The sequence below is a fragment of the Mus caroli genome, chromosome 1, assembly GCF_900094665.2.
Source record: "Mus caroli chromosome 1, CAROLI_EIJ_v1.1, whole genome shotgun sequence".
Classification (NCBI taxonomy): domain Eukaryota; kingdom Metazoa; phylum Chordata; class Mammalia; order Rodentia; family Muridae; genus Mus; species Mus caroli.
In genome coordinates, this window is record NC_034570.1 from 179069036 (window position 1) to 179084833 (window position 15798).

At 43.8% G+C, this 15798-nt stretch overlaps 1 protein-coding gene across 7 annotated transcripts in view; it reads right to left on the reverse strand.

Annotated features, from left to right (window-relative positions):
• Kcnk2 (potassium two pore domain channel subfamily K member 2) overlaps positions 1-15798 on the reverse strand; it is a 181983-nt gene that overhangs the window by 41664 nt on the left and 124521 nt on the right. For all 7 annotated transcript variants that reach the window (XR_003837942.1, XM_021160610.1, XM_021160593.2 and 4 more), the window contains 2 exons: positions 4559-4719; positions 2264-2450 (listed from right to left, as the gene is read on the reverse strand). Coding sequence is in view for 6 of the 7 variants with exons in the window: in XM_021160610.1 (XP_021016269.1) it covers positions 2264-2450; positions 4559-4719 (348 nt within the window). In the remaining variant the exon portion in view is untranslated. The remainder of the gene's footprint in view (positions 1-2263; positions 2451-4558; positions 4720-15798) is intronic.

The following is a 15798-nucleotide window of genomic DNA, read 5'->3' on the forward strand; positions in this document are numbered from 1 at the left end:
GGAATCATGTTTACATAACTAGATAAAACTAGCAAAACAAATCACAAGTATATATATATATATATATATATATATATATATATATACATTTTATATATATTTACCATGCTACCTCACTTTCCCCCATAGAACCACACTCCTTGGTTCTGATTAAACTAACTACATACATCCTCAAGGGTAACTAGGAAAAATGGAAAATTTTAAGACAGACATCTTCCTGTTTACATGGACGTACAAATGTTTGGACCTCCCTCCTCACCTCATTTTGGTAATTATCAAGATAAATGGTACCCATTAGGCCTCTGCAACCTCCCTCCCAGCACCCCCCTCCCCCACTAACCTGGTACAGAGAACTGTCTGTGGTGCTTGTAAGCAAAGTGAGAGCCCTACTCTGGAGGACACACGTCTTCCAGGACACCGCATGTTCCCCACCGGTATTTGCCATCTTTATTCTTAATGCTTACACAAACACTAACTCCAGCCCCTTCTGATATTATTTCTGAACAGAGCAATGAAGCCTCTTTTCTGGACATATTTAAATAAGGTGTTGAGGTCAGGCCAGGAAGACAGCTCAGTGGGTAGAGGCAACTGTCATACAAGCCTGGAGACCTGTATTCATTCCAGAGTCTATAGAGAGCCAACTCCCACAAGCTGTTCTCTGTCCTCCATACAGTATGTTTACACCACACACACACACACACACACACACACACACACACACACACACACAGGGTGATAAATACAAAACATGTAAGAAGTTTTTAAGAGTCTCAACCAGTCTGATGGACTTACTTTGAGAAGTTAATAACAGTGTTGTTAGTTTCATGGCAACATAGTATCCCTATTGTATCATCTGTTACTTCAGATCGGAGTTCATTAATTGATGGTTTGAAATTGCCCGAGCTCATTAAAATGATCCCGGAAGGGTCATCTGCACATTTATCTTTACTACCAATATTTAAGATCGGCGTTGGAAGATAGTTAAGTGAAGAACATGCAGATATGAGTTAGAAAAGATATCTAAGCTTTGCAGCTGGACCCTGTAATCTCAGATATGGCAAAGCATCTGACACAGGAGGACCCAGGACCCACAGCTGAATCCATGGACTCCAGGTTCAATGAGTGGTTTATGTTTCAAGTAATATAGTGGAGAGCAATTGAGAAAGATCTGGCCTGCACATGTACACACAGACATGCACCCTATACACATGTGTGCACACGCATGAACACATACACATAGAGACTGGAGTTGGAACAATACCAATGAGGAGAGTGAGATCTGTGTTGATAACGAAGAAAGACAGATAAACCACAAGGGGACAGTCAGCAGTCACCAGACACAGAGAGAACAAATCAGATCATGGGAACCATGTAGATACCATGTGACCCACTTTAGCTGGGCTCAAAGCTACTGCCCTGTACTGATAATTAAAACTTCCAGTGTCACAAGAAAAAGAAAATCTTCAGTGACCAAGAATCACTCTCTGAGACTGGCAAAGTTTTACAAACTTAAAACAAAAAGAAAGTTAAAAGGATGAAGGGGAGTTGAACTTTCTTATACCAAAAAATAAGAGATATATATTTCGTTGGCAGAATTAACCTAGAAATGCAAAATTCTATACAACCAGCCATTGATATTCATTTCACAAAATAAAACATAAATGAGTCTAGCTTAATCTTTCTGTTTCCCATCAGTGTCAAGGAGTCGCTATTCATTGCTGCCAGTTAGGGGCTGGATCATGTCCTCCCCAAAGACATGTTGAGGCCCCAACCCCCACATACCACAGAATGGGAAAATATTTTAAAATGCAGTCCCTAGAGCTGTCCTTAGCAAAGAGGAGCTCACAGGGGAGCAGTGTGGGTCCTTAACTCAATCACTGAGTCCTCAGAGGAAGAGGGTTGAGATCATGGGGGAGCAGGCTGGGTCCTTAACTCAGATGACTCTGTCCTCAGAGGAAGAAGACAGAATGAACCTAGGGACACAAACAAGGGGGCTGCCATATACTGGAAGGACTGAGGTGGGAATCACTCTGTTGAGAACTGGGATCACTGGCAACTTCCCCCGATCACTAACAAGTGGCAAAGAATTCTACCCAGAGTCTCAGAGGATCCAGGAAGTCCCTCTGTTTAAAGCCACCAAGCTTGGAGTCTTTGGCCTAGCAGCTCAGTCATCTCATAGAGCCTGTGTTCCATTATAAACCAGAATGAGCCTTAAGTAATAGACCTGGGTTAGGAGAGCAGCCACAGCCCAAAAAAGCCTTACCTGCCACGTAGTCGCCAAATCCAATGGTCGTCAGAGTGATAACCACAAAATAGATAGCGTCCAGGGCGCTCCAGCCTTCTATGTGCTTGAATATGACCGCAGGGAGAGCCACAAAGAGGACACAGCCAAACAGGATGAAGATGATGGTGGAGATGATACGGATCTTGGTCTGACTAACATTCCACTTCTGCAAAGACAGAGGCGAGCGGGAGAGAGAGGTTACTGACATGCGCACAAGACCCAACTACAGCGGGAGAGAGAGGTTACTGACATGCGCACAAGACCCAACTGCACAGGGCTGTCCTGGAACCACATCACTCCCTGCCCTCCGGGTTTTCATTCTCAACGGTCTTTACTCCTTAAAATCAAGTATACCGTAAATAAGCCAGAAATACCAATATCAATAAATGATGCTATTTTACACATATATACTTTCCCACGGGTAAAATGTTTTCTTCAAAATTGTAGTGCATTTGCTCATCCGCTTGGAGCCAGTGACTTCAGACAGGGCTCCATACTTACATGAACCGCTTAATGAAATTTGTCTTTGCTGTGGGCACACAGCTGACTGCGGGCCAGACACAGTCGAGGGATATGTGACAACTGAGAAACCTGGGCAAGCACAGCCTATTCACGGCTGGGAAATGGGGAAACGTGGACAAGGCCATTCATTCAGTTGATCAGATGTGATCCCAAGGGAGCCTGCACCTGAGTCTGAGGTGAGCGAGCTGCCCCTGGATCTGCAGGCAAGGGTATGACTTGGCAAGCCCGACCACACCTATCACCACATCACCTGTCCAGGTCTGTTCGCTTTTCACCTGGTCTTCAATAAGGATTCCTTATAACTAAGGATGGAATGTGGATCATCTCCAGCTCCTGTGTGAGATTGGTCACTTTCTTGTTATTTTTAAAGCAAGGTGTCTGTCCTTGTGGCGTAATTGAGACTGGCTGGAGCTCCTACTTCAGCCTCCTGAGTGTCAGGAGGTGGGCATTGCCATTAGCCCCACTGGCAGAGTTGCCATGCCCTTTTGTTTGCCAACATCTACATATAGCATGACCACTACTATCTTGGGTTCCTCTGAACTGCTGCATTTTGTAAATGAGTTTTGTTTAACTGAGTTCTACTATTGCAGAATTTGGTGTCTGCTATTTACTATTGCAACCTGTCCAACGGGACCACAAAAGACAGCAACGCCAGCAGCAGTCAAATTTTATTTTCAAAATAAAAGTATTGCCAGCTATTTGCTTCGAGGGTTAAGTTTTTAACATTTACTACTGTGAACAATGTAAAAATGTTGTTAATATTGCTCAAATAAGAAAATGAAGATTTGTGGCTGGGGCAGGGGGCAGGGGACAGGGGTGAACAGTTAAAGCATTTGTTGCTCTTGCAGAGGACCTGCGTTCAGTTCACAGAACCCGCACAGTGGCTCACAACCATCTGTAACTTAGTTCCAGGAGATCTGATGCCCTCTTCTGACATCTCTATGAACACAAAGCATGCACACAGTACATAGACATAGATGCAGAGAAACACGCATCACATAAAATAAATAAAACACAAACATACAAAATAAATAAAACAGGTTTGGAAGGAAATCGACTACTTTTAAAGAACATAAGTGAGGCACAGTTATGTAAAGTGTTTGCCTTACAAATATGAGGACATCCATTCAGTCCACAGAGGCCGCATAACAAAGCCAGCTGTGGCACATGATTGTAATCCCAGTGTGGGGTAGGCAGAGCCAAACAGGTCTGGACGGCCATCCAGTGAGAATTCTGGGACACTTAGAGACCTTATATTAAAAAAGAAACTGAATAGTACTTGAGGAATAACACTCTAGATTATCTTCTGACTTCTACACACACAGAGTCACACCTGCACACACACACACACACACACACACACACGCACACACACACACACACATACATACATACACACAGAGAGAAAGAGAGAGAAAGATGCACAAGTTTGCATGTGCGCGCACACACACACACACGAGAGAGAGAGAGAGAGAGAGAGAGAGAGAGAGAGAGAGAGAGAGAAAATAATTAGGACACCATACAACTTCAAGTGGAGCCCAGGAAGGTTATAATTCTGTTTTCTTGTACATAATTTTCAGTTTCTTTCAGTCAAGTATGTAAATAAGTCAAACACAGTTAGTGGCAAGCTAAGAGGCATAGAAATTGTTATATAAAAGGCAACTGAAGGTCTACATTATCTAAGGTGCTAGAACATGTAACATATTTTTTAAAACCACTAAATAGATGTAGCAAGAAGTTTGTGCTACTCACAATAAATGTGTCTTCCACTTTGGCAATTCCTTTTCCAAATATAGTTCCGAGCTGATCACCAACCCCAGCCAGTAGAAAGCCAAAGAGGGGAATTCCCAGCAAGGCATAGATGATGCAGAATATTTTTCCACCTTCAGTTCGTGGGGAGATGTTTCCAAATCCTAAAAAAAAACAAAAAAACAAAAATGGAAAAAACCAGTTGTTTACAAATGTATCATAGTTTGAAACACCCCATGCCAAGTTTAACCAGAAATCACCAGCTATTACAAGACCTGGATTGTTTATTTCAACTGGGGAAGACTCAATTTATATTATAACAGTACAAGTAAAAGCTAATGTAAGCAATTATTCCAATAAAATACCACATCCAGCTAATGTTTGGTGAAACTTTGATCAGACGATGAGCAATGTGGTGTTAACGCACCTAATGGAGTCAATATTTGCATTAGTCTCCTTCTGTCTCCCAGGCAATGATAATTGCTATTGACTTACAAAACTTACATTACCATTTATAATGTGTTCAGAGAGATACATTAAGAATCTTCAAACACACGTACATTATCTAAAGAGTGAGGCAGTGTTACAATTTATGTCTTTTTTTAAAAAAAAATCCTATTATATTTTAAAAATAGATAAATGCCAAAATGTGACATTCTGAAGAGTTTCAAGGTCCAAAGACATGAACTTGTCATGATGGAGGCCATTGCCTTTCATGGACCTCATAATCGCTGAGGTATCACCTACACCTGCTCGGGATGTCCCAGACGCACAGAGAACACAGGTATGGTAGATAATCCTTTGTCTTTTCTCCACAGCAAATCAACCTGGAGCTTTTGTGAATGGATGGTATATTGAGATTCGGTCTTCTGCTGGGTCTTCTGCTGTTGCTCTCCAGCTGTTTTATGGTAAGAGGATCACAGTTCCTTTTTTGTAATCTAAAACATTCCGTGAAACCACTAGTAGGCACAGAAGCCTTTCCTGTCAGAAGCTGTAGCACAAGCAGACCCCACAGCAGGTGCTGGGAACTGAGGAGCAGCAAAGCAGCTTCCGACTGGCAGCTGCTATGTAGAACCGAGATGCAGCTCTGAAAGTCACTAAGAACTAAGAACTCGGTGAAGTTTGCCAATACTTGACAGCCACTCATCAACCGAAGGACCTTCCACGAATCGCTTCCCCAGCTGTTAAAAGGGTTCGCTGTTGCTGTACATCTCCTTAAGGTGTAAGAACTACGTAAAATGCCCTGTAAAGGTACTGGGGAAAGTCCATTATACTGCACTGCTTGGTGTACCTCAGCTGATGCGAAAACTACTGTTGTTTCCTACTAGTCATTACTACGTCATAGTACTGATGGAAGCAAAGATCGGAAAGTCAGAGCATTTTGTCTATCGATAGACAAAATAATAATCAAGCAAATGGCAGTACCATCACACAACATCATGTTCTGGACTGTTCTGACCTCCCATGGGAGCCATTCTGCACAAAGGTCATTAGACAAACAGCTTGCATAGCATAAGGCAACTGTATGGTTGGAAGGGCTGGGGTTGGTTATAATGACAGGAAGGAGACTGATGGAACAGGAAGGTGTGATAGGGAATTCCGGCTGCGATCACAACACATGGGCCTACTTGGGTGCTTCAAGTCAAAGATCAAGTAGCATGTAGAGTCACACAAAGATACAAGTAGCCAAAGAGGAGTGCCTGGTTTCAAAGGTGTGGCTAAGCAAATCACGTGTTATGGGATTAAGCCAATCACGTGCCGGGTTGAGTCTAAGCCAATCACGTGCTGGGTTAAGCATTTTGGATCGGTGGTCTTCCTTCTGATTCACCAGGCAAACCTGTAGCTGACATGAGGACCGGGCTCCCCTTTAATCATGCTCATTTGGAAACAGCGCTGAGCATCTGCTATTTGCCAAACTCTGGGCTGAGCACAGAGAACACAGTATGAAGCAAGCTAGCCTGCAAGGCCACTCCGTGAGGGAGCTGTGAGGGCGCAGAACTGGTTGTGCAGGGGTCTCTGGGTCCAGAGAATGTTCTTGGTGCACATGGACTTAGGAGACTGAGAGACGCTATATACAAACGATCCCAAGGAGCTGACCAGAAGCTGAGTAGCAGTTACTTAGATTTCAGAAAGAAGAGTGTTCACGACAAGGTGAAGAACCAAAGGTAGAGAATATCAAGAGAAATAAGAGAGAGGAAAAAAGGTGTCATCTTTGAGCGACTGAATAAGAAAATTTCTGAGGGCTGTGTGTGCTTCCAGTAGATAAAGGAAGGGAAGGCAAACACAGTGCACATTACAAACGCTCCTTGCCGTGTTAAAAGGTTTGGGCTGACAGAGCTGCTGCTGCAGGGCTTTCAACTATCTGCAGCGACGGGATCCATTTTGGCACCGTCAATGTCATTTTAGATCCAAAAAACAATGATGCTCACGAGGAGGGAATAGGAAAAGGTTAGGCTTCGATTCTGGCAAGGATAACTGGTGATCTTGGGAACCGAAGAATGACTAGTGTGGGGACCCACGGATAGGACCATGGAAAGCAAGCGCTATCTTCCTTGAATGTCCATCAAAGATCCACGCACCGTGCTGACTGCTCGGCCATCAGTGTGGTATTACTAGGGATTGGTGTAAACTTCCCAAGGGTGGGGGGAGGGTCTCAATTTGTTTTCACATTTCTGTGATCAAATATCCAGGCAAAAGCAATTGGTGCAGGAAAGAGTTTAATTCTGCTCAGGGTTCCAGGGAAACTCTCAGGAGAGGGAAATCAGGGCAGCAGACCTTGAAACAGCAGGTGACATCACAGCCACAAGCAAGTAGAGAGACATGGATGCTTCCTGCTGTTCAGCTCCCTTCTCTAATTACACAGCCCCAGATCCCAGCCAGGGGATGACCCTAATGCATGGGCCTGCCTACCTTAAGCCCACCAGGCATGCCTAGAGGCACATCTCCAGGGATACTGGATTCTGCCAAGTTGACAGTTAACCATCACAGTGGAGACAAGTGGGAGGTATTTACATCATTGGGAGTTGGTCATTGGAGGAGACCGAGCTACCCAATCCCTTGCTTCTTGTCTCCTAGATTACAGTGTAACAGCTTAGGTTTGCCCTGTTCTGTTGTCTCCTGGGTTACAGTGTAACAGCTTTGGTTTGCTCTGTTCTCTTCCCTCTGGTTTCCTTCAAGCACACCAGAGGCCAAAAGTATCAAATCTACCCAATCCTGGACCAAGAACCATAGCCGCAACAAAGCATGTTTCTGGAAAGTCAGTTCTCTCGGGCGGGCGGGCGGGCGGGCGGGCGGGCGGGCGTTTTATTATGGTAACACGAAGCTGACAATAAGGGCGGGCGGGCGTTTTATTATGGTAACACGAAGCTGACAATAAGGATGATGCTGGCCTTTGGACCAGGTTGATTTCTTTTTCTCTAGTGTAATAACTAAAGGAGACACTCGCTCTCCGTTACACTCATAAGCCTCAAACTCAGGAGAAAAACACAGAACCCTGGACAGGTATAGAACATGAGGTAGATCAAGTGATCAGAAAAGAAAAGAAAAGAAAAGAAAAGAAAAGAAAAGAAAAGAAAAGAAAAGAAAAGAAAAGAGAAAGAAAGAAAGAAAGAAAGAAAGAAAGAAAGAAAGAAAGAAAGGAAAGAAAAAAATGTACAGAGTACAGAAGAGAAGTCAAGGACAAAATGTCAGCAAACACCAGCAATTAAGATGTAGAAGGTGTCAATCATAGTCTGGCTATGAGAGGATAGAGCAGAGTCACAGGAAAAGCCCATCTCAAAGGAAGAGAGTATCAGCAAACGACCTCAAAGGGCGACATGAGATAACCACCCAGGAGCGCCAAGGATTCAGCAAGAATCTGTTATAAGAGACATCAAAAATGGTATTTCAATGGCATGCTGGCAGAAGCCAGTGACTATGGCTCTGTAGCCTATTTTAACCCCCCTTTCCTACGGTACTTTCTGCGTGTCCCCTCATCGTCCCTCCTTTCCTATCTCTTCCCCTTCCCTCTTCTCTTCTTTCTTCTCCTTATACCTTTGATTTTTAAATAATTTTAGTCCTGAGAAAGTCACAGGAATGTCACACAGATTTCCTTGGAACATTTCCCATGTCTGTCATTCATTTCTCAGTTTGTCCTGTGCTCGCTCTCTCTCTCTCTCTCTCTCTCTCTCTCTCTCTCTCTCCTGAAATCCATTCTTTCTTCTGAACCATTTTTGTAGCAAGCTTCTGACAGCTTTTTTGTTTGTGTTTTGTTGTTTGAAATGAGGTCTCATGTATCTCAAGCTCATTATATGGGGGGGGGTAGGGGAAGGGGGGAGTAGGTCTGGTCCTCCTTGCTCCACTTCTGGGTACTGTATATGTAGTACCAGAGGTCAAACCCAGACCTCACATCAGCTAAGAAAGCACTCTATCAACCGAGCCACATCCCTGGCTCATTCATCCCTGTAACCTGTGTTGTTCTTTCCTTTCATAAAATAAAAAGATACTCTTTATATAACTACAGCACAAGCTTGGGTGAGCCAGCACAGGCAGGAGATTGTCGCTGAAGTTACAACCTACCCTCAGGTGCTGTCCCATTATCATTCTTCACCACACCCCTTTGCCAGGGTCAACCCAGGAGCACACACTGCACTTGATTGACATGTTCTGCCATTCTCCTCAATGCTCTCCTACCTTTCCAGCCTTCCATCTTTGAATACTTCTGTGTCTTTGCAGGACATAGGCTTGCATTTTTTGTAAAACATTCTCCAGATCCAAGCTGCCCAATACTTCCTCAAAAGTATCTTCAAGGCACATTGACGGGAGCATCACACCCTTCTTGGTCTGTCACCCCTGGGAGTCCCATGACCTCAGCTTATTCCATTAATGCTGAGTTTGCTTTGGTTAAGTAAACCCATCAACAAGGCTTCCCCACAGAAAAATCCTCTAGTCTTTTCCTTTCCAACCGGAGAGACTTGGAGATTACATGCATATTCTGTTTCTCCAATTTGTACCTACTAGTTTCGATACAAAGAACAAACAGAAATACAGATTGAACTGGGAAAACGGTAAAAGCAAATAAACCAACGGCATTATACATCACCGATACTCAAGATACCCAAAGCACACTGGACTGGCCAGTTTTGTGTGTCAACTTGACACAAGCTGGAGCTATCACAGAGAAAAGAGCCTCCTTTGAGGAAATGCCTCCATGAGATCCAGCTATAAGGCATTTTCTCAATTAGTGATCAAGGGTGGGAGGGCCCAGCCCATTTTGGGTGTTACCATTCCTGGGCTGGTAGTCCTGGTTTCTATAAGGAAGCAAGCTGAGTAAGCCAGGGGAAGCAATCCAGTAAGCAACACACACATACATCTCTGGTGGGAATACTTTGATCATAGAAGTTGGCAAACACTGTAAATTACATCTTTTTTTCCTTCTCTGGCAGGTACTATTTACATCTGTCAACATGATACAGTCTGGAATCACCTGAAAAGAGTCTTAATGGGGGAACCTTTTATATAAAGAGCAGGTTGGCATGTGGGCATCTCTGTGGGGAATTGTCTTTATTCCGTTAAATGGGGTGGGAAAACCTAACCCACTGTGGGCAGCACCATTCCCTAGGCCTAGATCCTGGACTGTATGAGTGGAGAGAGTTTGAGCTGAGCAATAGACATGCAAACAGTCACGTCTCTCTGCTCGTCTCTCCATTGCTATGACTGTTTCAAGCCCCCTCCCCAAACAATGAACTATAACCTGAAATTATGATATAAAATAAATGTTTTTCTCCCCAAAATTGCTTTTGTAAGGGTATTGTATCACAGCAACAGAATTGAAGCCAGGATGCCATCCCACACACTGAAACTCAAGGAGTTTGTGGATCATCTGATGCAGAGTGGGACGGAAGCCAAGCTACCTGTCAGTCACCTTGGAGAACATTCCAACTCTTCTCTCTTCTCCGTCCTGTAGCCTGGAGCAAGACTTCCTATACATTAAGTCCACCCTTCCTGGACTGTCTACTATCAGGCCCATGCACGCTACTCTCGCTGAGCGTTATTTGTATTAAAAATAAATAACCTCTCCTCCCAGCCCTGCAGAGTTATGACCACTACTGTTTGCAGCAACAACTCATCTATCATCTGACTTCCTCGTTTAATAAAAGTCAATAAAATCTCAACCATCACAGAGAAGGGGAGGGAGGAAGAGAAGGAGAAAGGAATGAGTGAGGAAAAGTGAGTGAACAGTTACAGCCCTAACCTTTACCAGAGAGAACCATTGGCGCAACAGGGAAATAACTGGAAACCTTAATGGGGGAACCTTTTATTTAAAGAGCACGTTGGCATGTGGGTATCTCTGTGGGGAATTGTCTTCATTCCTTTAAATGCTGTGGGAAAACCTAACCCACTGTGGGCAGCACCATTCCCTAGGCCTAGATCCTGGACTGTATGAGTGGAGAGAGTTTGAGATGAGCAATCAGTTGATGGGTCTGACACATAAACATGCAATCGCCGACTATAGAGAATAGAGGCCTAAAATAGCCTGTGTTAACTGCCAACTTGACAGAACCTAAGATGGCCTGCTAGATGAGCCTCTGGGCAAGCCTGTGGGGGGTTATTTTCTGTTCATTGATAAGGGAAGTGCCATGGTAATTGTGGGTGGAACCATTCCTCAGGCAGAGATTCTGGGCCATATAAAATGGGGTAAAGGACCCAAGTGACAGCGCACGCACATTGGTCCCCTTGATTTCTGACGATGTGATGTGATGTAACCAGCTGTTCAAGCTCCCACTGCCTGGACTTGGCCACCATGACAATGGCCTTGAACCAGGAACCAGGATAAACCTTTCTTCCTTAAGTCACCTTTGGCGGGTATTTATTATAGTAGCAAGAAAGAAACTGAGACATGACATTAGCAACACAGAGGAGAGAAGAAGAAAAATAAAGTGGGTGCCTCTGTGTTTCAAGGAAGGAGAAATAGACTATAGTGTTAGGAATGGGGGAAAGGGAAAATGGAATAGGAAGGGTTAAATGGGGTGGGGGAAGGTGGGATGGCAGGGTAGAGGAGACTCTTCAGAGGTATATAAAAGCCTTTTGAAAGAGCCACATTGAAACCTACTACTATAGAAGCTTCCTAAAACATGAACTTACATAAGAAGCGTAAACAGAGTTACTCTATTAAGGGAGGTTGGAGGGGAGAAGGCAATCCCCCAACTAGATACAACATACTACCAAATAAAAAAGGCAGTACCAGGAATTAGTTATCTCTTTTTGAGTTGCTAGCCCATGGAGTGGCGCAGACCCTCCCTCCCCCTGAACATTACAAGCTATTGCTACTGGTGATCTCCCAAACTTGACTGTTAAGCCCTGTTGCTGAACACATCTTATACTTGAATCATAGAGCAAGGAGATCTAGAACTGTTATTCAGTTGGAAGCTTCATCCCTACTGGCTGGCTTTCGTTGAGCTGGAAGATGCTATGTTCTCCTGGAGGAGAGGCTTCATCGTCAGTCTTACCCAAGTATGAACTTCGCAAGCCTCGATAATTTCGATAATGATCTGGCAAGACGTGCCCACTGATGTAATATTGCCATAAACGTTATAGGAGTAACCAATTATTTTTTATTGGATTTAAGGTCAGCTCCAAGGGATAAAACCCATACCCCAAACTGTCCATGAGGCCAAGAATCTGTGGATTGAAGGTTATGGGCCTTACTGAAGAGCCTACTGCTATTGTTCTGTGACGTGGACAGAGCAGGAGACACCACCATACCCATCCAGATACCAGCACACCAGTCCATCAGTGCATCACTCAGCTCTCATCAGAGAAACCTCTTGCAGTAGATAGCAGTTAACATGGTTTGCAAGAGCCAGCCGTGGTGGTGGATGACGTCAGAGAGACAGTAATTTTCCGGAGACAAAAGGGCAGATGTACATATGAACTGCCAGTGATTGTGAGAGCATGCACAAGACTTGTGAGCCAGGCAAAACCCCAGCAGAGAGGAGAGAAGTGGACATTGAGTCCCACCCTCCCTTAGGGACTATTGGCATTAGATGGCTGCTAGGAGGAGGTTTCCTTTAATGCTGTGACACCTGATATATCAGCCATAGCACCAAGCAGACCCCATAGCCAGAACTAACCCAGCTCAGACTGGGTGGGTTTAAAAGGAAATACTGACAGAGCATTGTGGGAACAGAACATGCAAGTGAGCACGTGCATGATGCTGAGTGGGTGGGGAGGTGGGGGAATCTGAGAGGAATTTAGGGAGGGCACAAGTATGATCGAAATATATATTACAGGAATTTTTCAAATAATGAAATAAGAAAAAAATATATATATGCCATGTGCAAAGGTAATAAATAAACTACCTGAGTAATTAATAAGCTTACTTTCTAATAAAAATTCTGTTTTTAAAACATTTTATAATTTAATAACATCATTTTATGATCTATTGGAATAAAAATAATTATCAATAGATATTTAAAGAAGGCTAACGTGGGGTAAATATTACTTTCAAATTAAAAGAAAGTTATCTATAGACTTGATAATTAAGGCCATATGGGAAATTAATGAATGAAACCAGTAAAGAGCTGAAAACGACTCCAGTAAGTAAGTGAACGCAGAATTAATATGTTCATTTAGCAGTGATTGATTGCTCACTAAATAATGATGTGCTGAGTAGGCAGTAAGAAATAAGTGGTACTGCCACCGAGAAGATGACTCAGTAAAGAACTGTGTGCTCTCCATACCACAATGAACCCATAGCACCCATGCTCAAGCTTGGCCAGGCTGAGCTCAGTGGAGACAAGAGGAACACAGGGCTGGCTGCTGGCTGCTTGTCAAATCCAGGTTCATTAAGGGACATTGTCTTAAGGGAACAAGGAAGAGAATGGTAGAGAGGGACCTGGCATCCTCCTCTGGTCTCTTCATGGGTGTGCACATCACACACACACACACACACACACACACACACACACACACACACAATCACAGAGTGAGAGGGAGAGAAAGAGGGGGAGGGAGAGGGAGGGAGAGAGAGAGAATGAATGAATGTCCTTAATTTACAGGATACACTAAAAGTATCCGATGGATTAAATCATCAATACGATGACGAGGCGATGGAGCAGTTGTTTAAGCATCGCTACTAGGGCAGAACCATAAGGAAATAAAAGATCTATGACTAAATAAAACGACAAATGGCTGCAGATCAAGTTTCAAAATTATTGGGTATCTCTGGACCCAAGGTTGCAGTAACTGTGGTGGAAGGCCAGCCAGATCTTGAGAAAATAACTCCTGCCATCAGAACAGATACAAAGGCAGCCTCCAGCCCCAGAACGGAGATGAAAGCTTCGTTTCCTGATCACCATATTGATCAAAACTCTGACCTCATACCTCAGAAATTCCAAATGCCTACCATGATAAGCTGATGAACCTCAAATCCATTACTCGCCCTGCATATCTGGGATACATTAATGAAAATCTTGCAAAAGGTCAACTTTTGCAAGCAAGTTTGCCTTCGTGGGAAACCATCTCAGGTCACTCTCTATCCTCGGTGACTGATTTCCTGGCGTCAAGTAATAAAGTGCTTAGACTTAGTGCACAGACTCTGGCTTTGCTAGGCCTACCTGACTGAGGAGAAGATTCTAGAAGCTTCATGTTCTCTTTCTCTCTCTCTCCAGTTTTCAGTGTGGACAGGGTTCCCTGATCCCCAGCAGGAAGGACAGAGACACAACAAATGGATGCTGTGCCCATAAAAACACATCTAGTCTTAAAACTACTGTAAACAATCTAAATAATTCTGACCTAAAATTCAGGAGTTTGGACTCTTTTGTTCCAATTGCATGGGGAAAACATGGATCTCTCTCTCTCTCTCTCTCTCTCTCTCTCTCTCTCTCTCTCTCTCACTCACACACACACACACACACACACACCCCACATAGCAGAGCATGGTACCTCAGTGAGTCCAATACTCAGGAGAGGAAGCAGGAAGACTGAGAATTATAGCCTTGAGCTATGTGAGGAAATCCTGTCTCAAAAAAAAAAAAAAAAAACAAAGCAAAGCAAAGGCCAAATCTGTGTGCCATTCCTTTATTCTGAGAATTGTTTATGATACCAAGAAAAACACAGAAGGGTTCAAATATCACTATTATAATGCATAGTGACAACTCTTTCAAATAATATCATTGGCGGTCGCCATGACAGATCGGCCACCTAGAAGCCACATGGCTCATAAGCACTGAACCCTCAATTGTGCCCACCAGGTAATGGAAGCCTGGCACCTCTGCTTTCATTTCCTCTCCCTCTGTTGTCACTCTGTGCAGGCACCAGCTTCACTCTGCGCAGGCATGCCACTCATTCAAGAAGAGTCTGTCTTGACTTCTCTCACCCACTTCAAGGCTGAGGGAAGAGATGAGGCTGTCATGACAGTCTTGCAGCCACTGGAGGTCCCCTTAGACTCCAGGAACAACAGAAGCTCAGTGGACAGTTATCAGACTCTCACAGGACCCAGATTCCCCTCCGGCAGTAACAATTATACCAGGTTGTTTTGTTTTCTCTTCTCACCATATAGAAGCAGAGCCTAGACCAGTGGTTCTCAACCCGTGGGTTAAGGGTCAGAGGTCCCTTTCACAGGGGTCATCTAAGACCATCAGAAAACAGATACTTACACTATTATTGACAACAGTGGCAGAGTTTCAGTTATGAAGTAGAAATGAAAATGTGATTTTATTGTTTGGTGTCACCACAACATAAGAAACTGAACTAAAGAGTCCCAACAGTAGGAAGTTGAGAACCACTGGCCTAGACTGTGGTAACCCAGGACATTCCTTCACCAGGTTGCTTAATCAAGTATATCTCTTGCTTCTTGCTCAAGCCTTCCCCTATATAAACCTAAATGCTCTGTCAGAACTCTGAAGATGAACTTGGGGTCACTGGACCACTTTGTCTGATTCTTCCTCAGCTTCCATTACTTTAGCAGAGATGGACAGTACTTGCCTGGTCCATTGAGACTCCCAGTGCTGGGGAACTCGCCTAATAACACTGTATAATGAGCACACAAAGATAAATTGATTCTGAAGATGTCCAAGTTAGTTGTTTTTTTTTTGTTTGTTTGTTTTTGTTTTTTTTTACAAAATCAGCAAACTACATGCCTGCATTCTTCTTTGAAGCCTTAATGAAGGTATACAAATCAAGAAAGACACTGAAGATCAAGAATGTCCGTCAGCACATGAAGGGTATCTCCACATTAAAGCGCCAGACTGAAATAGCTGGAA